The sequence below is a fragment of the Panthera onca genome, chromosome A2 (assembly GCF_046562875.1).
Source record: "Panthera onca isolate mPanOnc1 chromosome A2, mPanOnc1 haplotype 2, whole genome shotgun sequence".
Lineage (NCBI taxonomy): Eukaryota > Metazoa > Chordata > Mammalia > Carnivora > Felidae > Panthera > Panthera onca.
This window is the reverse complement of record NC_138340.1, coordinates 99,624,776-99,650,955: the sequence shown is the minus strand read 5'-3', so window position 1 is coordinate 99,650,955 and position 26,180 is coordinate 99,624,776. Positions and strand designations below refer to the sequence as shown.

Here is a 26,180-nt window from a genome sequence, read left to right as displayed (position 1 = left end):
CACATAGGAGTTAGAATTTGGGACCCCTGACTTCTTGGCCAAATTTTTAATAACATTTACAAAAATTCAGATATACTTCACATACCATAAACTTTATCATTTTGAAGTGTACACTCAGTAGTTTTTAGTACATTCACTATGTTTTGCAACCATCATCACTATCTAGTTTCAGAATATTTTATTACCCCACAAACCCTATATCTATTAGCAGTTTGTCCCAAATTCCGCCCTTCCCCATCTCCAGGTAGCTGTTAATCTTTCTGTCTCTATGAATATGTCCTAAGGCAAATCTTTTATCTCTGCACAAAAATGGCAATCTCAGACCTGTGATTTTTTATTCCTTGCTGCCTAAATCAAACTGCCTGCCCAAAGCTTTACCTTGGTATGTTGTTCCCAGTGGCATATGTAATATATATGATAGAAGTCATGAGAGTGTGAAATTCTAAGATAGCTCATCAAGGTTAGCAAATGCTGCCATATGCATGGATTTTATTTTATTTCATTTATTTATTTTTGAGAGAGAGAGAGAGATGGAGGCAGAGAGAGAGAGAGCGGGGGGGGGGGGGCAGAGAGAGAGAGAGAGAGAGAGAGAGAATCCCAAGCAGGCTGCATGCTGTCAGCAGAGCCTGACCCAGGGCTCAAACCCATGAACTGTGAGATCATGACCTGAGCCAGTATCAAGAATTGAATGCTTAACCGGCTGAGCCACCCAGGCGTCCCAGTATGGATTTTAGTATGAAGAAATATACTACATTCTTTCTACATTTCCACTGTCTACATTTACTTACAGTTTTAGTTTACTTCCAATTTACTTCCAATTTTAGATTTTCCTCATCTTTTCTCTTCTTTCTCTTCTTATGGCATCTATTTATATAATATGTCAAATTACATACACTTTGAACTTGAGGACTGCTAATGTTTTTAGTAATGAATAGAAATCAAAATAGTATTATAATACTCATCTTATTTTTCCTTTAATTTATATCTAATTGTAGGATCCCAAATTCTAGTCCAAATTTGTGTTATATTTAGTTGATCTGTACACCCATACACTCTGTTCAGTTCTCAGATAATTTCCTTTTAAGGTAGACATTCAAACGTATTGCTATGTTCCACTGTGATTTATCTGTTTACATGTCTCTGAACTCCTGGAGGGTAAGGACTTTGTCTATACACCTTTGATTTCCAGTATAATGCCTGGTGCATGACATAAACTATTGTTGTTGAATGAAGGAATAGGATTTAAATATACAAACATTGCATCAAAATTTATAACACTCAATTACATGTTATATTACATAATGTCCATCTAGAATATTACATACCCATGTAACAGATCTATATAGTTCACAGCTACATTAAAAAGTTTTTAATATTTGAAAAATTCAAAATGATACATTTTGAACACCATAAAATGTTACATGTATCGAATTTTACATAGTATTATGTTATAATAACCTGTAAACTAGTTATTACACACACAGAAACACACTGTTTAACACAGTATTCACTGCGTAATTATAAAATGGAGGCACTGAATAATGTAAAAGTTTGTGGAGATTAAAGTCAGGTAAACAAACCTGTATTTGGATTGTCTAGCACTGCCTTACTGATTTTGCCTATTTCTTTCTGAACCTGAATTTTCTGTGACTGGAAATATTTAATATCAAACCTCTTAGGGAATTGGTTTAAGGATGGAGCTAATCCATATTAAGGGCCTGACCTTTAGCCCTTCAGGAATTTTAGCGGCCACTTTATCCCTCAGGCGTGAACTAAGTAAAGGTGTTTAATTTTTTAACACGAGTCTCTCTTCCAGTGAGGAAAACCTACCCGGACGCCAAATTTGTCAATTCAGAAAGTCCAGATAAAACGGTAAATGCTCAAAATAACCCGCCTCTAACTCTGACGGACTGCTAAACCCGCAGGTAGCGCTGGGCGGACTTCCACTATCCCAGCATTCCGCGCGCCGCTCCCGTTACTCTTCTATCCCGTCTCTATGGTAGAGCCGGTCTCAGAGGCGGCAGTGGTGTTGGCGACTTCGGTGAAGAAAAGTGAGAGTTCCAACTTTGCTCTTGGCCCGGGAGGGTTTTGGCGCGGAGCGTTGTCATGTCAGAGAAAAAGCAGCCAGTAGATTTGGGTCTCTTGGAGGAGGACGACGAGTTCGAGGAGTTCCCTGCGGAAGGTAACTGGCTGGGCCCGGGCCTCTGGGCCGCGCGGACGGTGACTCAGGCCTCCGGGTAGAGTCGGCGCGCTGGGCGCGCCGGGCGCTTGGGCTCGGCCTCGAGGCGCCCACGGGAAGTCTGGACCCCTGCGGCCGGCTCTGTAGAAGCTGTGCACGCGCTACGCTCCGTGAGAGCTGCTTCGGGTTCGGAGTGTCACGGTGGGCCTCACCGGTGAGCGTCACCGGTGAGGCTGAATGCCTTCTGCTTCCTCTTTGGGAGGAGCCACGGTGACCTGGGTTAGCGCCGTGTCTGGGATGGTTGGTCCTTCTGCTCTTCAGTCGGGTGACCCGCCACCTCGTTCCTGTCTGTATAAACCTCTTTGCTCTTTATTTTCTCGCAGTGTAGCAGCCTGCCTTTGTCCTTAGACAAGCCAGAATTAAATTGTTGTTCCCGGTTAGGCCAATTTTGCTTACTTTTAGGACTTTAGAAATGAAGGCTGCGAAGAAGGATGGGAGGATCACGTGTTGGGTAATACACGTTATTGCCTTATCCTTGTTCCTTATTTTGGATCACTTCAAGCTAACAAGTTGAAGGGTCTGTAAGACCCTAAAACGTGTACGTTTTTATTAGTTTAATGGTTACTAAGACAAACTGTAGGTTTTTCATTGTAAATAATAGCAAATAGCTAACATTTATTGGGTGGTTACTTGTCTAAGTGCTTTGCTTGTATTAGTTCATTTTCATAGTTCTGGCAATTATTAGGTACTGGTGCTACCATTTTTCAGATAAAGAAATTGAAGTTTGGAACTATTTAAAGAAACTTGTCCAATGCCGTAGCTGGCTAGAAATGATGGACACCTGGCCCAGTTGACTCCAGCGCTCTTAAATCTTTTGATGTACTGCTTCTGTTTATTTAGTAGATCGTTGTTACCAGGTGGGTTTTCAGAATTATTTGCTTAATCGGCTGGTTATGTATAGGATAAATGCTTGTAAGAAAAGACTACTGTTGGGTAGCCTTTCTGAAGGTGATGGGAAGAGAATTGGTTAATGGTGTACAAATCTGTTAAGCAGTTACTGCTTCACTAAAGTTGTGTTTAATTGTACCCCATCGTGATTCTATTGTGCATAAAACCGCATAGCTCGAACATTTGTTCTTTTTATTTATGATGTACTCTATTATTTTCCTTACAGAAGAAGACATTAGTGTGCATAGGACATAAACTAACCCAAGTCACATTTCAATTATGGGATTCATTATATATTGAGGGGATTGTTTTGTTTTTGTTTTGATAGTGGATTTATCTGTCCAGACATGTTTTCTGTACCTCACTTTAATGTTGGTTCATAATCTAACATAGAGCCATACAGTAACAAAAAACTCACTTATTGAGGACAGGATCCACTTTTTACTCAAACTTCATATTTCAAATAGTATTTATCCATTGTTTATCACATACAAGGTAGAATGTTAGGCATTTTATTTACATTTTATAGTCTAATTATCACCATATCTGGGAGGAAACTGTGGCTTAGATTTAAAAAGTTTCCATTAAGTAGCCAAGCCAGAATCTGAAAGGTCTAAGTGACTCCCTAACACAAGCTTTTATTTTTACCTTTAGCAAAGTACGTGTCACATAGTAGGTGGTTAATAAATATTTCTTGAATGAATGAAGTTGAGAATTTACTACATCGCAAGCTCTAGAGATAACTGTGTACCTAATGATACACATGATTTTTCTCAGCAACTTTCATCAATTTTGCAGAATATGTAGTTTTTTCTTATTCTAAGTTTATGTTGTGTGAGCAGCAATTTGTTCAGTTTGGTAGTTACATAGTAAAAAGTCTCATTGAGAGGAAAAGCAGAGAATGTTTTTGTTTTTGAAGAGGAAGGCCTCTCACAACAGACTAATTTATTAGCATTAAGTAACTCACCATTTATTGGTCACCTTATAGAATATTTGCTGTCTTCAGGTTTGAATGTGTAGAACCTAATTCATTTAGGAATTTTTCCATTTAGAATGAGAAATAACATTGCAATGCCATTGTTCTGTTCAGTTTTCTATGTTTCTCTTGTTTATAATTTAGACAGGTTTTCTTTTCATGTTAATTTGAATTGAGATTTTGCTGGATACAAAATTACCCCACTAGGTGAAATCAATCAATATTTACTAATAAAAACTGCCCTTTAAAAAACAAAACTAAAAGAAAGAAAAACTTGGAGAAATATCATCAAAGAATTATTTCTCTTTTGAAACTATGTGTGTGTGTGGCGGGGGGGAAGGGGGCACTTAGCCATGGTTTAATCTCCATTGCTGCTTAGTGTGATCCATGCAGTTTTGGCATTACCTGGCAGCTTATTAGAAATGCAGCATCTCCGGGCACCTGGGTGGCTCAGTCAGTTAAGTGTCCAACTTCAGCTCTGGTCATGATCTCACTGCTTGTGGGTTGGAGCCCTGCATCTGGCTCTGTGCTGACAGCTCAGAGCCTGGAGCCTGTTTCAGATTCTGTGTCTCCCTCTCTTTCTGCCCCTCCCCCACTCACTCTCTGTCTCTCAAAAATAAATAAATGTTAAAAAAAGAAAAAAAAGAAGTGCAGCATCTCAGTCTAGAACTACTGAATTGGTTTAGACTTTTGCAGTCTAAATCTTCCTAAAAGATTTGTGTATGCATTTAAAGTTGGAGAAACACCCAAATGGCCTATTTTGAATATTTTAGTATTTAAGTTTTCAGTTCAACTATTATAATAGTCCACTTCTCAAGTTCTCTGCCTTTTTTTGGAAATTGTCTTTCTTGTGATTGTCCTTACAGTAAATGTACCATTGACAAACTCACTAACAGATACAACTTAAAATGGCCTGTAATCATCTTTTCTATGTATAGGAGGTCTGATTTTCAGAGGCCTCGTTTCCTGTCTGATCCAGAAAGTGGATGATAACCATTGTCTAGGGCAGAGACTGTTACATGAAAGCCATTACTGATATTTGACTGGTTTGACTAATGGATTGTCCATCTTTTTGGGGAGTGTTGTTGGCTACATCTCATCCTGGATAAGAACTTGTTTGGTAGAGTGCCATTCAGTCATTTTAAGAAAGGGGAATTTCTATTTTAAAAAGGAAACTAAGATAATATGTTTTCATGGAGGGCTCTTTGTTTCTTCTGAACAGTTTTTCAATGTGAGGTATAGCTGTGGGAGGAGGAGGGTAGGGGTGGTTCTCTGAAGGTACAAAGGAACAATTGCTTTTTTTTTTTTTTTAACTTTTTACTTTTTAGTCTGTAGACCTGTGTTACATTGGCAGTTCACAGTTATTCTAATTGATGGGTGTGTAATCTGGTCCTTAAGCAAAAACCGTTTAAAAATCCTGTTTAGGGGGCCCCTGGTAGCTGGGTCTGTTAAGCCTCTGACTTCTGCTCAGGTCAAAATCTCAAGGTTTGTGAGTTTGAGCCCCATATCCGGCTCTGTGCTGACAGCTCAGAGCCTGGAGCCTGCTTTGGAATCTGTCACTCCCTCTCTGTCTGCCCCTCCCTCCCTCCCTCTCCCTCTCTCACTCTCTCTCTTTCTCAAAAAATAAATGTTAAAAAAAATTTTTTTTAATCTTGTTTAGGATCTTTGTGAAATGCATTCTGCAACTTTTTGACTGTTTAAACTGAGAATAGGCATATATTAAGAATTTCAACATACTGGGTGTGATTGATTATAATTAATTTTGAAGGCTTTGGCATGGTTAGAATTTTAGAACTGGAAAACAACTTAAAGTCTAGAGAAGATAAAACTTGTCAACCTTATACAGCTAGGTTGGTGGTAGTAGAGCAGGATCTAAAACTGAAATACTTTATAATTTATTTGAAACTTCAAACAATTTTTCATACCAGATATTGAAAGGGTATTAAAAATATTTTCATTAATCTCCTCCCTCTGACAATTTGAAGTGGGTGAGAGTAAAAGTGGGAAGAACAAGTGGGCCTTTAGGCTCTTTTATTCTCTTCTTTCTGTGCCAGAATTGAGAGGGGTTTTTTTTTTTCTTTTTTTGAGGAAATAACTTTTTAGAATATTTAAAAGGAAACTGAGTTTCCTCCAGAAGCAATGATATTTACAAGAAAATTCTGTTAAATACTAAGTATTCTGTAATTTTTCTACAATCAGTGAAACTGCTCTGTTATTTGATAAAATCAAGAGCAGTATACTACCTAACTTCCTACCCTCCTTGAGAAATTGCTGACGAAGAGACTGTTATTGATGATGGTCCCCTCTAGAATAACTGAGGTACTTCACCTAACAAAGTAGAACATCTTATAGTGGTTCTTATCCAGGGAAATATTTTTGGATGTCACATTCACTTGACAGATGCAAATGTGAAATCATGATCATGACCAGAATTTAGGGGTAGAGATGAAGGATTTTAAAATGCTTGTTGTGCATAGACCAGTCCTGCACAAGAAGAATTGTCCTATGAATAATGCCAGTGAGGGGCACCTGGGTGGCTCAGTCGGTTAAGTGTCCAACTTCTGCCTGGGTCATGATCTTACAATTTGCGACTTTGAGCCCGGCATCAGGCTCTGCACTGACAGCTCAGAGCCTGGAGCCTGCTTTGGATTCTGTCTCCCTCTCTCTCTACCCCTCCCCTGCTCATGCTCTGTCTGTCAAAAATAAATAAATGTTAATAATGCCACTGAAAAATATTTACATGAACATTGGATACCAACTGGACTAAACCAGCGATAGGATTCCTTAGAATCCTTAAAAAAATTTTTTAATGTTCATTTATTTTTGAAAGAGAGAGAGAGAGAGAACCCAGAAGGGCAGAGAGAGATGGAGACACAGAATCCGAAGCAGGCTCCAGGCTATGTGCTGCCTCACGAGCCATTGGATCATGACCTGAGCTGAAGTTGGATGCTCAACTGACTGAGCCACCCAGGTGCCCCCTTAGAATCTTAAATGTAAAGGTAGATAGAACTGATACTATGTCAGATAATATACTAGTCAGTTAACTAGTGCCAAAGGGGCTCTGCTATTTTCAGTTATTAAATGTAATATAATGGACCTGTAAATAATACCATCACACATTTAAATTATTTACATGGTGGTAGCAAGAAATAGAGAAATCACTCCCTCTCTCTGTGCCCTTCCCCCGACTCGCACTCTGTCTCTGTCTCTCTCTCTCTCTCTGTCTCTCTCTCTCTCTGTCTCTCTCAAAAATAAATAAACATAATAATAAAAAAAATTTTTAAAAAGGGGCGCCTGGGTGGCTCAGTCGGTTAAGCGTCCAACTTCGACTCAGGTCCTGATCTCACACTCATGGGTTCAAGCGCCGCGTTGAGCTCTGTGCTGACAGCTCAGAGCCTGGAGCCTTCCTTCAGATTCTGGGTCTCCCTCTCTCTCTGCCCCTCCCCCACTCTCACTCTGTGTGTGTGTCTCTCTCTCAAAATTAAACATAGTAAAAAAAATTAAAATAGAGATATAATTTTTATTAAAAATTAAGAAAAAAGATAAATACAATGAATGGCGGAGAGCCTGTTGAGTGTCCATTCGTGGTAATCATATGCAAGAAGAAAGTTTTTGAATCCTGAGATGGAAAAAGCACAATGAATCTAAGATCAGACCTAGGTTCAGAATCCGTCTTTCATCAACTTTTTTTAGCTTGTCAACTCATGCTGGTTACTTAACTTCTTTAAAATACTTTTATAGTATAATATATAGCATAAAAGGGCATAAATTAAAAAATAAAAGCACTGTTTCTCCCTGCCTTTCCCCCAAAACATTTGTTATGCTCCAGGGTAGCCACTGTTAAATGTTTTTTTTTTTTAGTATCCTTCCAGAAATTATGTATATATTGTGTGTTTATATATTTTAAAAATACAGAGGACTATATTATATATACTATTTTTCATTCTAGAGCAGTTCTCATTCTCAGTTGGTCTTTGACTTTCATGATTTTGACACTTTTGAAGTTTACAGGCCAGTTATTTTGTAGGATGTTCCTCAACTTGGGTTTGTCTCATGTTTCCACTTGATTAGATTCAGGTTCTACACCTTGGCAGGGATATCATAGTTGTGATTCTGTGTTCTCATTGCATCCTATCAGGTGGAACATGATTCACATTTGTTCCATTACTAATGATGTCCACTTTGATCACTTTTCTAAGGTAGTGTCTGTGAGACTTTTCCAACATGGCTCATTTTCCCTTTGTAATTAATAGACATTTTGTGAAACTACAGAAATACAATATTCATTAGCAAACTTTCAATTTATTCACTTGGTTATGTATATCCGTACAAACTCATGGATTCTCATTTAATGGGTTATGATTTTTTGCTATTGTCTATTTCAATCCTCAAATTGTCCTATCTTTGAACATGGAAAACCCCTTCATACTGTCTTCTGTGACCTTTTGACATATCACCATCATTCTTTGTGTGTTTTCAAGCATTCTGACACAAAAAGGTTCCCCTCCTCTAATCCTGGAATTAGCCATTTCTCCAAGGCTCATTTCTTTTAGTGGAGAATGATATTCAGAAGGCAAGATCTTAACTCCAGTTGTGGTCATTGCTTTGGGGAATGGAAGGAACTAGGAAATACACAAATGTGTGTATACATATATACACTTTTACATTTGTGTATGTGTGTATATAAAATCATGAGTTCACATGGTATCTCCATTTACATTTCAACACTACGGAGTTCATTCTCATTGATTTCCATATTTGTAACTCCCTTCCCAAACAGTGAGAAACCTGGCTTTCTTATCTTAAATATATCTTGTATTTGTTATCCTCTTCCCTAGCCAATTTTTGTTGCCTTCTCTGCCCACAGATACCTTCCTTTTGTCACTTGGGCTTCAGCATTTTTTGCCAGGCCACCCACTTCCCTCCTAACTTCAGCACTGTATGACTTCTTCACTCTGTTCAGGTCTGACACACCAGTCACGTTGTGCTGCCTCTCTATAGGAATGCCCTCTTGGCTCTCCTTTGGGCACTGACACCTTACCTGAGATGAGGTGCATTTCAAATTTTGACATACATCTTCACATTGCCTTTTAGAATGGATATACCAATTAATATTTCTATCTACAGTTTCCCTTTTCCCTTGTAAGGTTGCCTACACTCCACATTAAGCGTTTTAGTCATTGTGAACATGAAATGAAAATGGATGAAAAATGAAATCTCATCATTTTGATCTGTATTCATTTGAGTGAGATTGACCATTATGTTTTTCCTTAAACTGTTACCATCTTAATCCTAAATTTCTTTATATGTAATTTGTGGATAATAGAGTCATATAAGTACTGCATGAATATGTTAATCTATTCAAACTACCATAGCAAAATATTGTAGACTAGGTGGCTTAAACAATGGAAATCTATTTTCTCACAGTTCTGGATTCTGGGAAGTCCACGGTCAAGGTGATGGCTGATTCAGTTACTGGTGAGGACTTTCATTTTGGCTTGCAGACTGCTGGCTTCTCATTGTGTCCTCACAAGGTGGAGAGAGAGAAAGGAAGCTCTGTAGTGTCTCTCCCTGTAATGGCACTAATCACATTATGAGGACTACACCTTCGTGACCTCATACAACCCTAATTACCTTCCAAAGATCCCATCTCCAAATACCATTACATTGGAGGTTAGGGCTTCAACATAAGTATTCTGAAGATGGGGAAAGGAGACACAAACATTCAGTTCATACCAGTGATAAATGTAGAATGCATAGGACAGAGTTTGGCACAAAGTGGTACTTATTCAATAAACATTAGTCCTCTTTCTTTTCTTCCCTCAGATCTTCTTGGGGAATTGGATTGAATATTTGGTATTTACTTAGAATTTGAATTGTTTTTGACATTTTATTTGTAATTTTAGGTATATCCAAAATTAAGCTTGTTTATTATTTAAAAATTGATTTATTGTTCAGTATTAAAAACTTATAATATTGCTAATTTTCTTTCCAAAAGTATGTTAAAAATAGTTTTATTATTCATATAGAATATAAAAATATTTATAAAACAATAGCATATATTGTTTAAGGATGCATACAGATGTATAAGAGGTATAAAGAAACACAGGGGAGTGAAAAACCCCCAAATCAAAATACTAGTGTTTCGCACGGGATAGTGAGAGGTGTGCCTCAGGGATATTAAACAGTAAAACTTACTTTGAAAGCTATCTGATTAGCTGTTTCACTGATTTTATAGAATGAACAAGCAATAAGCAATTGCGACTTCGGTATTTAACCTTATTACTGGTTTGTTGTTAAATATTTCTCATTGAAAGATGTGATGAATTGTTGAAAACACTGAGGGGAAAATAAAAGTTTTGAAAGCTATATTTACACTCTTTTTCTGAAGTATTAAAAATTCACCAAATATTTTTTTTTCCTGTTTTGTGTTGTGTTGTATATGTAACTATTTGGTAGAAATGGTATTGTCTTTATTATGGAACATATTTTTCTTACTTTCTTTACCCCTCAAGTTGATGTGAAGTGATTAGCACCCAATAAATGATTTATTCATTCAATATATGCTTGTTGAGTGCTTCCTATAAATCTGGCACTGAATGGTGCAGAAAGAATGATGTTAGCTGCCATTTATCAGTGGTAAGTGCTGTATATACATAGTTTTATTTAATCCTCATAGAAGCCTTTTGAAGGTTTTATGCTTGGGGCTCAGCAAAATTCAGTAGCTTACCAGGTCACAGTTAACTAGAGGCTGCACTGAGGCAAATTTGACTCCTTAGTTAGATACATGTCTTTGAACTTAGAAATATCAATGCCCAGGGAGATAGGGCACAGTGATTTTCATAGTCAGCTTGAGCTTTTTAGTATTGTAGAGGTGCTTATCCTGGGAGGTGGGGCTCCAAGCTTTTCCTTCTCCATCTCCAGTTAAACCAGAGCAACTTTACTTTTGCCTATCATTATCTTTTGGGCTTCTTCTGGGTGAGATTTTATTGAGTTTCCTTCCAGTGGTGGGGCAGGGAATTAGACAATGTGGTAGTAAAGTGTAATAGCAGCTAAAAAGAAGGGAAAATTATTTCCAGTTCTGTACAACGTGAGATGGCGACATTTGAACAGAGTTTTCAAAAAATAGAAATGTAGAAAAAGGGTTTCCAAAGATAGAAATGTAGAACAGTGGTTTCCAAAAGAAGGGGAAAAGAGTAGATACTTGGAGGTAGAAAAATAATGTGTATGTGTTTTTAATTTGTCTGTGAAATAGTGATTGCAATTGCAGGTAGTTTGGGGCCTAATACTGGAAGGCTTTAAGCCAAATGGCCAGTTTGGACTTTATCCTTAGATACATGAAAAGACAGTTTTTTTGTTTTTTTGGGGTTTTTTTTTTTGGTTTGATGTATGTGAACTTCCTTTACGCAGTAGGCAGTTTAGGAAAAATCAACCCAGCAGAATTAATTTGAAAAGATAGAAAAGAGTCAAGGAAGCTGATTAGCAAGTTGTTAAAATAGCTTAGCTGAGGACTAAGGGCCTGAAATAGGTTGTTATTAGGAAAGAAGTGAAGAGAGTGATGCAAGAATAGCAAGTGAGCTTTTTGGCAACTGGTTTGACAAGGACTGTTGGGAATAGGAAGAAATCGGAGATTGTGATTTTGCATTTGTGTGTCTAGTGGAAGACAGGTGGTGGGGTTCACATCTTAATAATATGGAGGATTAGAATGAGGGAATTGAGACGTGTTGGGCATGAGGGCTTGCAAAAAATGAGAATAATGGCTTTTGAGAATTCTGTAAACGTAAGAGACAAACACTAAGCACTAACAAAGAAACAGAGTCAGCATGACTTTGTAGTGGAATCATTCTCCCAGAGGTGTGTATTTTCAGATTAACTGATGAAAAGAATTGTGTCTGAATTTCCTTTTTTTTTTTTTTAATGTAAGAAAAATTATAGAGGTGCCTGGGTGGCTCAGTTGGTAGAGCGTCCCACTTCGGCTCAGGTCATTAACTCATGGTTCGTGAGTTCCAGCCCCGCATTGGGCTCTGTGCTGACAGCTCAGAGCCTGGAGCCTGCTTTGGATTCTCTGTCTCCCTCACTCTGTTCCTTTCCTGATCACACTTTGTCTCACTGTCTCTCTCTCAAAAATAATTAAGAAAAATAAATAAATAAATAAATAAATGTAAGAAAAATTATAAATGGTTATGTAAGTTATTTTGAGCCTCTCTTTGAGCTCAAATAACTGCTGACCACAGATAACTGAAAGCTCATGAGTAATCTGGTAGCAGCATCATTTATGACTTGCTTTTCACTGTTTGGTCTGAAGTTCCTCACTGACATTTTTGGTCCTTGTTGGAGAAAATACAGTAGTATTATGGTTCTCTCCTAGGTACTAATTTTTTAGCCACTGAATAGACATTAGATCTGTAGGGTATAGTTGTTTTTGTATCATGATAACCTATAGAACTTTTTTTAAGTTTTAATCTATTTTATACAGTTTAAGCAGGAACACATGTATTTCAAAATGACTAGATTTAGTGTAGCTTCATTCTCATATTCATAAACATAATGATGTTACTGTTGTCATTTACACTTAACCTATGATGGTGAGTATACAATTAAGAATTTTTCAAACTTTCATCTGTTTTTTAAAATATTTTTCTTCATGTAATGTTCTGTATATAGATGCACATTTTTTATTTGAAGAAACTTTATTGAAGATTAGTTTGTTTATAATCAGAGGAGTTTTACTATTAAGGAATGAATGAGAATTTGATCTTCCTGAAAATCGTTAATAGGGCATTTGCAGGGACCCTGGGTGGCTCAGCCAGGTTGAGCTCCTGACTCTTGGTTTTGGCTCAAGTCGTGATCTTACAGTTCATGAAATCGAGCCCACGTGGGGCTATAAGCATAGAGCCTGCTTGGGATTCTCTTCTCTCTCTCTCTCTCTCTCTCTCTCTCTCTCTCTCTCCCTCTCCCCCCGCCCCCTTGCTTGTCCTCTCTTTGTCTCCCAAAACAAATAAATAAACTTAAAAAGGAAGAATAGGGCATTTGCGACACTATTTGCTGTGAATGTAATTTCTTCTTTACTTTTCTTCAAGGAAGTATATTTCATACTTTTAAGAAATTTTAGAATGTTTATTGAAGAGTAGGGAGAGTAATTTCAAAAATAATTGAGAGAAAACCCTTTTCCATGTCAAGGTGATACTTAGACTAAGTATGTGGGATCTTTGATAGTTCAGATTTGTGAAATTTAAAGCTAGTCACAGATGTAATTCTCACTGGCAAATGTGAACAAAGCCAAATTTGGGGGCAAAGTCTTAAATAATGTAGAATTCCTAGAAACTTATGTATTAGGCATCTGTTATTGGTTATTTCCAATTCTGACTTCTTAAAATATGGTAATTTTTTTTTTACCATTACACATCTGGAGGCCTGCACACTGAAGTAAACACAGCTGTGGTTATTTAAACAATTAATAAAATCCTGGAAATGCATTTCATGTTGAAGATAAAGTGTGTATACTTTATAAAGTCATCTACATATTGAAGGAAAGCATTAGATATGAATCAGGTATCCTTTGATTTTATTATTTTGCCCTTTTCAAAAATGGTGTTTTGGAGTTAAGTCTTTAAAAAGGAATGATTGAATAAAATTGCATAGTTATCAATGTAGAGTTATAATTGAAAATTAAAACACAAATCAGGGATATATTACACGAAATGTCAAATACCATAGATTATAACAATCATGGCTTTTTAATTTACACATTCATTTAGTATGAGCTTGCATATATTGTAATTTACATATATTGTAACATATGTACAGTATAGGGAATTTATAAGTGTTGGAAATAATATTTGGGTGCATTACACCTTATCACTTAAAATTTTTAAATAATATTTTTTAAGTTTATTCACTTACAGAGCATGCACAAGTAGGGGAGGGGCAGAAAGAGAGAGGGAGAGAGAATCCCAAGCAGGCTTTGCACCATCAGCACAAAGCCCAGTGTGGGACTTGAACTCACGAACAGTTCAAGGCACCCCTAAACTTTTTATATAATATGTTCAGTACATTCTTTGTTAATAAAATATTTTAAAGATTTTAAAGAATCTCAAATAAATTATGGATTCTGGTTTGTCAATGTGAATGAACACATACTTCTTAATGGTGCTCTTGTTAATAATTTAAAATGCTTAGTAATAAGTTGTAATTCAAGAGGTTATTTATTGTCTTAGATTCTTTACCTGTGATAGTCAGAAGGCTAGTATGTTCAGGGCATCTCACTCCCAGGATAAGGCATTAAGGTTAAAGAGTAATACATTGAAATTCATATGATGATTAGTGAAGAATTTAAACAGCTTTCCCACTTTTTCTATCCTTGTATACTCAAAAGTGTCAATTATAAAGTGCTGTATAATACTACTAAAGAAATACAGAGTTATCATTATGAACCTTTTTGTGTGTTCTCTGTAAAATTTTGCTCACAGTACTGTCCCACTGCACCCTCATGAGCACCTTTCTTTCTCTTGGGACTTTATTTCTACCTTCCTTTTCCTGTCCTTGCTACATTGCAGTTTAATAATATAGTTGTATGTGATTTTTTTTATACTGGAAAGCCTTAGTAATTAGCACAAAACAAGAAGCATAAAATCCTGAGCTGTCCACAGCTCTAATAGCTAATACTATTAGATAGCTACAGAGCTATAGGTTACAGTAAGACTGGAGGGAATGTGGAGGAAATAGCATTATAGTCATTGTTTACTTGCTATAAAAGGGATTGTGGATTTAGTTGTCCCCATACAAGTTCAATATACAAGAATACACATTTTGGGAAAGTTAAATTTGAGATTATTTGAAGTGCTTTATTCAGCTTTAATCTTAAACATTAAAACCATTCAGTATCTGAGAGAAATAGATCTACTGTTTGAAATGAAGCTCCTTAATTTACAGTTTGATCTTAGCTGCACCCAGTACCACCTTTACTTAATGTTTCTCTCATGTACTTAACATTGCCATTTCTGTCCCCTTATTTGTTCCTTAGAATAGCTTATTCTTTCTGAAATTTCTCTTATTATAATGTATATAGTAAATAGTTCATTATTGATTGAGATGGCAATATGAGAGTTAACAGTACTGTTTTATCCAAATAGCTAATGATCAACTCTTGACTTAACTAAGTCACTTGTCTAGTCTATGAAGGTACAAAAATGTTATTCTTTCAGTTTCTTTTAACTTTGGGAGTATATAGATATATAAAAATGGGTTGCAGTAGCTTTCTGATTACACTTCTATAGACTAAGGGAAATCCTTAATGTGATTCCTTATTTTTTTTTTAACTATCTTTATCTACTCTCATTATAAAGTATAGCTAGTTTCACAAACAGAATAAAAATTTTCAGCATGAGCTTCAAGTTACCATAAGAAAGGAGAAAATGTAAGGCTGTCTCTAGCCCAGTCAAAATTGAGATGTAATTAATACTACTATTAAATATTACTGTTGTTAACGACCTCAGAGAATAGTGTAGGATTTGAATTTAGGTAATTACAGTATTCTCTGTTTCAGAATAATATTGCTAAGGGATATAAGAAGATTTACGTGGGTAAAAATACTTCTGATTATTGAGAGTTTTTATTAATGAATATACATTCACTGATTTATATCCAGTGATTAAAGTTGGGTATACATTGTGTGTGTGTGTGTGTGTGTGTGTGTGTGTGTGTGTGTGTGTGTGTGTTTTAAGTAAGCTCTATGTGCAACGTGGAGCTTGAACTCATGACTCCAAGATCAAGAATCGCATGCTCTACCAACTGAGCCAGCCAGGTGCCCCTAAAGTTTGGTATATATTTGAGCTTCCTAGCAACCTGAAATAAATTGCCTAAGAGAAACTTTCTCATCTTTTCAGGTACTGGGATCTTAAATTTCCCATGATCTCTTTTTGAGGAGCATTGAATGAGGTGATCACTATTCTCAAAAGAATTTATAATAAATGAGAATTCTACATGACCCATTCACAATACGTGATATCGTTTATCTCTTCTATCTTGAAATATATACTTTCAGCTTCACTGAAACTACACTGGCCGACATTGGCCACTTGGAGGGCACTTGAGAAATGTAGTTCCATTTACCCGGTGTTGAGTGTCTACTATGACCTCAGAACTCAGTGCGGGGCATCAGAGTTGCAGATTTAAAAAAATGTGGTTCCTACCTGAAGGTTTTGAATAGTAATGGACAAGAATGGTGGTGGTATTTTAGACATCAGTGGAGGATGGGTATAAACTATGTAAGACTGGGGAGGAGGGGACAGAAAGAAGACTACAGTAATATTTACAAGGAGAATAATTCTAAACTAACAAGTGGCAGTAAGAATAGGGAAGGGGAGACTTAACTCTGGAGATAATTGGGAGTTGAAATGGAAGGGACATAATGAGGAGAAAGTAGCTAAGATGCCGCCTAAGTTTCTGGTTTGGGGGACCAGGTAAATAAATGTACTTCTATTCTTAAATCATGATGATGACGTATACTGCATTTAAAAATTTTTGTCAGTGACACAACATAATACCATGCCCATATTATGAACCATTGTTGAATAGATTTAAATTTATATGTACATTATATAAGAAAGCCTAAATTATACCTTTTGTTACTTAGTTACTTTTCTTTTCAAGTTGAAATGTTCTTAGCCATGTTTCTAATAAGCAATTACTATGGTGAAGCTTATGGCTAGGACATACTTAAGAGAGAGTGTAACTCATAATTACTGTTTTTGAAAGGGAGGGGGTCATACAAAAATACACAAGGCCTGATTTAGAGTTTTGTTTCATCTTTCATAGCCTTTTGTTGTGCAAATGCTAGGTACTGTTTTTAAGAATACAAAGGTAAATAAAATAGCTGTTAGTCTTGAGCTCAGACACTAGTAATGGACAAAGACATACAAATTGATCATTATGATTGTACAGTATGTAAGTGCTATAATAGAAATAGACACAGAAGAGGGAACCTAATGTCTGAAGGTAAGGAGGAGAAATGGGAATAGGGAAAGCTTCCAGGGATGATTCCAAACTGATTTTTTTAAAAAACTATCTTTCACACCTTTTAATTTTGAAACTTTCAACCTACAGAAAAGTATAAAAAAAGAGGACAAGGTGGGGGATGAACAAAGTGGGTGAGGGGTCAAAGGTGTAGACTTCCAGTTATAAAATAAATAAGTCATAGGATGTAATGTTTAGCATGGTGCCTACAGTTAATAATACTGTATTGCATATTTAAAAGTTGCTAAGAGAGTAGAGCTTAAAAGTTCTTATCACAAGATAAGATTTTGTAACTATGTATGGTGATACATGTATACTAAACTTATCGTGGTTATCATTTTGCAACAAAATGTACAATTGAATCATTATATTGCATACCTCAAACTGCTATAATATGCCAGTTGTGCTTCAATTAAAAAAAAAAAAGCAACATGGGGTGCCTGGGTGGCTCAGTTGATTAAGTGTCTGACTTTGGCTCAGGTCATGATCTCACGGTTTGTGAGTTCGAGCCCCACATCAGGTCTGTGCTGACGGCTCGGTACCTGGAGCCTGCTTCAGATACTGTGTCTCCCTCTGTCTCTCTGCCCCTTCCCCACTTGTGTTCTGTCTCTCTCTCTTTCAAAAATAAATAAACATAGAAATTAAAACAACAACAAATACCTGAGTTTTGTCAGTTGCTAACATTTTATTGTGTTTATTTTTATTATCCCTCATGATTAGATTAAGGGTCAACATTTTTAGTGAGAGTACTGTACTGAATGGGTGATGTTTATTTCTCACTGCATCACATCAAGAGATACATGTCAAGTTGTCACAATTTATTGGTGATGTTAAGTTTCATCATTGGTTAACATTGTGATTACCAGATCTCTCCATTTTCCTCTCGTAAGAAGTATGTAATCTATCCTGTAGTCCCAACTATTTTTTACTTACCAGTTTTAGTATCCATTGTTGACCCTTGCCTAAATTGTGCTGAGGGTTGCAAAATGGTGATTTTCTAATTCTGTCATTCTTTCTGCATTTATACACCTGAGAATTGTAAAGAGGATCTCCTCCCCAGTGTCCATCTCCCAACATATTGCTATGAATGCAAGTATTTTTAAATTTAATTCAGTGTGTCATTCTTTGTGATTATCAAGTTATTCCAGATTTGGCCAGTGGAAACACCTTTAAGCCAGTTTTTGCACCTTTTGACATGTTTTCAGGCATTATAAAAAGGAATCTCATACTTACCTATTAATTGCCTTATTCCAGATCTGAGATCAGTCCTTTTAATGGGCAATGGTATTTTAACTATAAGGTGTTTTAACTAAGTACAAGTCAGTGCGAGTGGTAGGTTTGAAAGATGGCAAAAAGACGAAGAGATGAGGAACAGCATATTTGATGAATAGAAATTTTAAGCCATTTCAAAACATGAAGTAAAGTTAGGCCTGAATAAAAATGAAGAGCTTGTGGATTGTTCTTCACTGTTAGTTTCACATTGAGGAAATGTGTGTGAGTGAGTACTTCAAGCCATATGACTAACACGAGTGAATTGTCCAGTGGTTTTAAATTTAGATAATTTAAAAAATTAGATAATTAAAAATACATATTTTAAATCAAATATGTTATATAAAATCATAATTTTTTTGTGATAAAACCTAAAGCTATGTCAAGATTATAGTAGGTGGTCTATCTTAAGTAAGAAAGCAGAGTATGCATAAACTCTCTTGCTTCTGGGATGGTTTGATGTATTAAAAAAAAAAAAAGTATATAATGATATTATTACCCTGGAGACTAGATTTTTATCAGGACCAAGAGAGTAGAAGGAAGAAGACCTGATAGAAGAATATTGCCATTGTATAGGTAAGAAATGATAATGGGAAGGTCTGAAGTAATAGGGAAGGAGATGTTAGTTTACATACATGTTTTCTGTGTTTTCTGAGTATACTAAATAAAAGCTAAAATCTAATCCATCCCCCTGTAACCAGAAGGGAAGGAAGAAAAAAGGAAATTGAGAAAAACTAAAAGCTACAGCATTACTCTTTGAGCATATTTATATTTGTGCTTCCTTTAAAAATAAAGATTTTATATTAGTAGGCAAATGTTAGTGATACTTACATGTTAGTGATACTTAACAATTTCTTTTACTTTTCATTTATGTATGAGTTATCCTTTTTTTTATGTTTAGCAGTTTTGAATTCCAGGCTGGTATCTTCCTGCTACTCAACTTGCTTTAGCAGTGTTGGTGCTGTTTTGAAAGATTGTAAAATAGACCTTATAAAAATCAGCCCAAGGAAAAATCAGGAAAGTAAACATCCTCCTGAAATTATATTAAATTGTCATGGCAAATAGAATGTATTATATTAACTTCTGTTTTAGATTATCAGCCAATATAAGAATTGAGAACAAGACAGTAAGTATAAATTGAGATTTAAAGAGGAAGATTACCATTATTTTATAAATATAAATATTTATTTTCTATTTATTATATATTATTTATATATTTTTTTATATTTTTATATTTAGATGTTTTTATAAATATTAGATGTTTCGGATTGTGAGAGTCTTCAGTGGACAACTTTCTGAATATATATTTATATTTAGATGTTTTTATAAATATTAGATGTTTTGGATTGTGAGAATCTTCAGTGGACAACTTGCTGAAGTTTTTGTATATGGAAATAACATATGAGAAGTATTTAGACAGTGTCTGTTTCTGTTTTTAGACTGGGCTGGTTTGGATGAGGATGAAGATGCACATGTCTGGGAGGATAATTGGGATGATGACAATGTAGAGGATGACTTCTCCAATCAGTTACGGTAAGTTTTAAGCCAGTTTTTACATAGCTTAGTATTAATTATAAGGACGGAATATGTAGCTTACATATGATAGCTGACCTCTTTAAAAAAAGATAATCTTTGAAATATGTTTTTGAATTATGAAAAGGAAAACCTATTACCTTCATCTTCTATGTTTCTAAACATGAATACTTTGTGTAATTGTGCAGAATTTTTATTCTTTCTAGTTGCTTTACAAAGGTAGTTAAATAGAAGCATATTTGCTATTTTTAATTTCTGTAGGTTTAATTCTGTCAACGTTAATATTCCACCAATATTGAATAACTCAGCAGAAATTAGAATCACAGTGTTAGGACCTAATAGATTGGTAATTCTCAAACTGGAGTGGAGATTGGGGTGATGTGAGTGTACTTTTTCATATTCATGTACAAATTTACCTAATATGATTGATTGAAGTAAAATTCATATATCATTAATCATTTTAAAGTGTACATTTCAGTGGCATTTTGTATATTCACAGTGTTGTACAGCCATCATCTGTGTGTAATTCTGAAGCATTTCCATCACCCCAGAAGAAAACATCATACCTATTTTAAGTTTGTTGATTTATTTTGAGACAGAGAGAGAGAGAGAGCAGGCATGCACATGAACAGGGGAGGGACAGAGAGAGAGAGAGAATCCCAAGCAGGCTCAGCATGAGGCTCAGTCCCGTGAACCGTGAGATCATGACTTGAGATGAAATCAAGAGTCATGCTCAACTGACTAAGCCACTCAGGTGCCCTGAAACACCATACTTATTAAACAATCACTTTGTGTTCCTCTCTTCCCCCAGCTCCTGGTGACTGCTGATTTGTTTTCTGCCTATAGATGTGTCTATTTTAGATATGTCATAAAAATGGAATCATATAATATGTGATCTTGTGTGTCTAACTTCTTAGAGTTAGCATAATATTCTCACATTTCATCCATGCTGTAGCATGTATCAGTACTTCATTCCTTTTAATGGCTAAATAATGTTCCATTGTATGGATATGCCATAGTTTGTTTATCCATTCATCAGTTGATGGACATTTGGGTTTCCAGCTTTTGACTACTGTAAATCGCTACTGTGAGCATTCATGTACAGGTTTTTGTTTGAATACCTATTTTCAGTTTTTGGGATGTAATCCTAGAAGTGGAATCTCTGGGTCATATAATTCTGTTTAACTTTTTGAGGACCTGCCAAACTGTTTTCCACTGCAGCTGCACAAATTTACATTATTACCAGCAGTGCAGAAAGGTTCTAAATTGTCCATGTCCTCATTGAAACTTTTTTATCTTCTTTATTATAGCTATCCTAGTGGGTGTGGACTGGCTTTTTCTTGTAGTTTTGATTTGCATTTCCCTAATGACTAATGATGAGCCTTTTTCCATATATTTGTTGACGATTTGTATATCTTCTTTGGAGAAATAATCTAAGTCCTTTGCCCGTTTTTAAATTGGGTTGTCTTTTTGTTGTTGAGTTGTCAGAGTTCTTTATATATTCTGAGGACTAAGCCCTTATCAGACATATTATTTACAGATACTTTCTCCTATTCTATTTGTCTTTTGAGTTTCCTCATCATGTTCTTTGCACAAAAGTTTTTAATTATTTTGTTTGTTTGTTTTTTTAGCATTTACTTATTATTGAGAGACAGAGACAAAAAATGAGCAGGGGAGGGGCAGAGAGAGAGAGAGAGAGAGAGAGAGAGAGAGAATCTGAAGCAGGCTCCAGGGCTCGAACTCACAAACCATGAGATCATGACCTGAGCTGAAGTTGGGTGCTTAACCTACTGAGCCACCCAGGTGCCCCAAAAAGTTTTTAATTCTAATGAAGTCCAGTTTATCTACTTTTTATGAATTTATTGCCAAATTCAAGGAAAATTTATCCCTATGTTTTCTTCTAACAGTTTTAGAATTTTAGATCTTACATTTAGGTTTAAGATCCATTTTGAATTAATTTTTGTAGATGGCTTGAAATAAGGGTCCAACTTAATTCTTTTGCGTGTGAATATCCAGTAATAAATACCAGTACCATTTGTTGTAGAGACCATTCTTTCCTCCCTAATTTTATTCTGATTCAACCCATATGTATCTGTCTTGGCCACAAAGTTATTTAAGTGAACTGTCACATACTTTGCTCAAATCAAGGTCTTGCAGTTCTGCAGTCTTCTAATTTTCTAGTCTACTATATTTGTTCAAAAAGAAAGATGATTTATAATAAATTAAAAATTTTAGTAATGATGCAGTACCTTTTGTTCTATACTGCCTTTTATGGCCTCAAAAACCCTACATTCTGAAGATGTTTTAGCATTTTGCTGGAGACTAAATAACAATTGTATCTATCACCTTTCTCCTCTTTTTGGAAATAGCACAATTTACCTTTCACTGTTATTCTGATACTTTTACAGTTCCCCATGATTTCTCAAAATGGCTGACTGTTTTTTTGACTCTACTTTTTGTTTTTTCAGTACCCTGAGATGTAATTATGCAGAGCCTAGAAATTTTAAACTACTTTAATGCAGTTTAGAGTTATCTCACCTGTCTTAGTTTTCAGTTTTGTGTTAATGATGTTTTTCCTGTTGCAGTTTTATGAGCAAGGTAGGAACAATAGCTGTTGAACAATAATTCTGCTTTTTCTCTAAATCTGTTAATATTGCATCTATTCCAAGCATTGGATGGATCTGTCCTCATTCTTGTTTATTCATGTATGGATTTCAAGGCACTTTTTGTTCTTTGTATAGCTCTTGATCCATTCTGCAATTAAATTCTGTGTGTACAAATTCTTGCCACTTTTCTATTTGCATGTATTTTTGGTTTATATTGTTTTAAAACTAAGCAATATCAGAGAACACTCTGCTACCTTTAAAAAAAAAAAAAAGCACATTCCCTCCTTTCTTACCTCATTAGAATCATATTATGCTGTTAGAATATTTTCAGGCTTCCCACCTCTGTTGATCCCCGTTCTGAGTTCTTAGTCATATATCAGTTTTTTTCTTTTCTGTTACCTAGAAATTTTTCAAGTTGAAGCTAAATGAGTTTTATTCCTTTGTTATTCACAAAAAAGTCAAATTTCTCCAAATTTTTTTTCTTTTTTGTCTTTCAAAGTCAGACCATAGCACTTTTCTCTTAAAAATTAAATCAAGATATTATTAAATACAATCATCAGGAGACTTTTAGTAGTAAATATATTGGTAATTGGAATTTTTGTCATTACTCCTTCTTGCCTTTTTACTGGTTTGGAAATAGAACTTTATTCCTATATTATTTGTGGCTTGTTGTTTGTATAATACACCTTCACAGTGCTCTTATGTTCTCTTGTGTTCTGCCTTTAGGTTTGTGGATTTCCTTAAGAGTATAAATCCTGATAACTTTTATTAGTAAATAAGATTTTTCTTTTTATTTTTCTGTTTGAGTCATGAGTTTTTTCTGCATGGGTATTGATACATCACCAGTGCCAAAAAATAAAACTTTCTGTACTGGTAAAAATGTTCTATAAGCTGCCCTATCCAATATAAAAGCCACTAGCCACATATGGCTATTGAGCACATGAAATGTAGCACAGCTGGTGAACTGAGTTTTTAGTTTAATACACATGGGACTACTGTATTGGACATTGGAGCCTCAGATATTTTTATCTTTGCTTTAAAAGAATTGTCATGGTTAACAAGTTTCCTGCAGAGATGGTCTTCTCAGTCTCTGTTAAACATATAGATGTTTAATGTGATATTATAAACGATGGCAAAGAAAATATTTTACTGTGTTCTGATATTGTATATAGGTCTTAATCCCTTTAACTTTGGAAAGGCAGTACATTTTCTAGAGTCTTTCTGGTTCCCTGGGTTTCAACTCCAGATCTGCCTTTTGTTAGCTGCATGCTTTAGCAAGGATTTAGCTTTCCACTTTCCATGTTTTTCTGTTCAGTCTAATTACAACTAACAAGTAGAAGTAGAGAGAAAAAGGTTACCTGTGTCTCCAAGTAACCAAAAGTCATTATAGAGAAACAAAGGTATCAGAAACACAAAACAGAATTACCTCTTGGAGTTACTTGTAGACATATTTAGTAGAAATAGGCAGGATTATGAGATTTTCCTAATCTTGCATCACATGTTGCATGAGAAATCCAAGAAGCCAATATCGTTCTTGATTTGCTGTGTGACATATAGCTACCCTCCTATAGCAGAGTCGTTTCTGGGATAATAAGAGGAGTTCTCAAACCTACTAGTGGCTACTTGTCTTGTTCTTGTTTTGTTGAAAAAGGTATGCTGCCGTTTTTGTTTCAAATAGTGTACATTCATAGGAGTGCCTGGGTGACTCAGTTGGTTGAGTGTCCAACTTCGACTCAGCTCATGATCTTGTGGTTCACGATTTCGAGCCCCGCATCAGGCTCTGTGCTGACAGCTCAGAACCTGGAGCCTGCTTTAGATTCTGTGTCTCCCCCTTTCTCTGCCCCTCCTCAGCTGTGTTCACTCTCTGTCTCTCTCAAAAAAAAAAATAAAAATAGTGTACATTCGCTATGTGGGTTCTGTGATGATGTTCCAGTTGTGCTGGACTTCTTTCCTCTTTCATCTCCTTGTTGGATTTTTTTACTCAACAGGCTGATGTTGCTAGTGTGTTTGTGTTATTTTGTGTTTTGTACTTGGTGGCCTCAACTTACTTTCATTTCATTTTTTTATGTCCTAAGTTCTCGCAAAAACTTTCCTTCTTCTCTAAAAATTCAGCTAATAGAGAAACGTATCATAATCTCCTTTGTGTTTGTAAACAGTTTATAAATGTGTAGTTAGTCACTATCTCCTGACAGGAAGGCAGGTACAAACCTGGACAGACTTGGTATACTTGTTAACTAAATTGTAAGCTGAATTTCAGGGATGTTTTGTTGTTATTAAGAGAAAGTGAATAATCTACATCGATTCTGTTAAAGGCAGCAGAAAACTATTGTTTAAGAAACTTTTAAAGTTATTTCCATTTTCAGTAGAAAACATATAATCTTCAATTTCCTGAAAAGGGGCAGAGGGCAAGGGAAGCATTTTGTGCTAATCTTTTGACTCCTCAACAGGTATTTTACTACCAGCCTCTATACCTGAGCAGAAGACAAAAATGTCTAATATTAGTAATCTCTGGCTTTAATATTATTCATAGACTTTAGATCAGTATTTGTATCGTTAATAACTGTACATTTATACAATGTTTGGTCATATTTTGGCCCTGAAATAATTTTGTTGTGAACTTCTATAAAATTGAATTGTGGCAGAGACATTATTGGTGATATTTGGAGTGGTAGTTTAAGTAGCTGAAATTGATTACAGGGCTAAACTTTTTTGCAGTTGATATTTTCGAAGTATGACTGAAACTTGTGATTGAATAAATTACTTAAAATTATAAAAAGTATCTTTTTGAAGTATGTATATTTGTAATATAAATTTTTGAGGTTTTTATCCACATTTAAAATTTAAAAAGTAAAGTGTTACTTAATATTTTATAACTTATTTGTTATATATATTTTGCCTACATATAGTTAATGCATAAAATTCCCATGTACCTTTAAATTTGATTGATAATATTTGTCTTGGTTAGCACAATGGATACATGTCAATATGGGAAGCAGTCTATTTATTCTTTAGGTGTAAATAACAGTGATACCTATTAGGATTATAAAATTCCTAAAAGTTTGGTACCAAATGTCTTATGTTAGCCATATGGCTGATTATTCTTAAAATTTGTTTAAAGATTTATTATGGATAGGATATCTGTATGGTATTTTGAAGACAATTTGGAAAATAGTAGCAAATCTCTCATATTTTTCTATCAGAAAACTAAGGAATTTAAAATATAAGTTTACTAATGGGAAAGCAGAATTTTATTAGCATTATGTTGATTCACATTCAATTTTCTTAATACAGATTTCTTTTAAGGGAGTAAAGTAAAGCTATTTGGTAGTATTTTAAATTGGTGCCTAGGCTTAGCTCATTGTTTTTATTAATTGTATTATTTGTAAAAACTTTGTTTCTTTATCATAAAGAATGTCTAGTGATTTTGTTGTTTTGTGTTTTCTTATAGAGCTGAACTAGAGAAACATGGTTATAAGATGGAGACTTCATAGCATCCAGAAGTATTGAAGCAACCTAAACTTGAACTGTTTATTAAATTCTAGGATGGAGAACCCAGGATGGGACACTTAAAAAAGAAATATGTTTATTTCATTAGCAGCTTGGATTTATTTTTGTTTTTGTAACACACAAAATAAATGTTTTGATCTAATCTTGA

The 26,180-nt window shown here is 35.3% G+C and overlaps 1 protein-coding gene and 1 long non-coding RNA gene across 3 annotated transcripts in view; one reads left to right on the top strand and one right to left on the bottom strand.

The window, feature by feature from the left end:
- The window catches only part of LOC132679199 (uncharacterized), a 12,718-nt gene extending 10,715 nt beyond the window's left edge, over positions 1–2,003 (bottom strand). The window contains exon 1 of one of the 2 annotated variants that reach the window (XR_013553715.2): positions 1,827–2,003. This is a non-coding gene — a long non-coding RNA (uncharacterized LOC132679199). The remainder of the gene's footprint in view (positions 1–1,826) is intronic. The other variant, XR_013553718.2, reaches the window with a different exon arrangement.
- SEM1 (SEM1 26S proteasome subunit) lies at positions 1,996–26,180 on the top strand. Its single transcript, XM_060632533.2, has 3 exons — positions 1,996–2,182; positions 19,826–19,919; positions 25,974–26,180. Exons 1-3 carry the CDS (start codon positions 2,107–2,109, stop codon positions 26,014–26,016), a joined length of 213 nt encoding a protein of 70 aa, XP_060488516.1. The 5' UTR covers positions 1,996–2,106; the 3' UTR covers positions 26,017–26,180.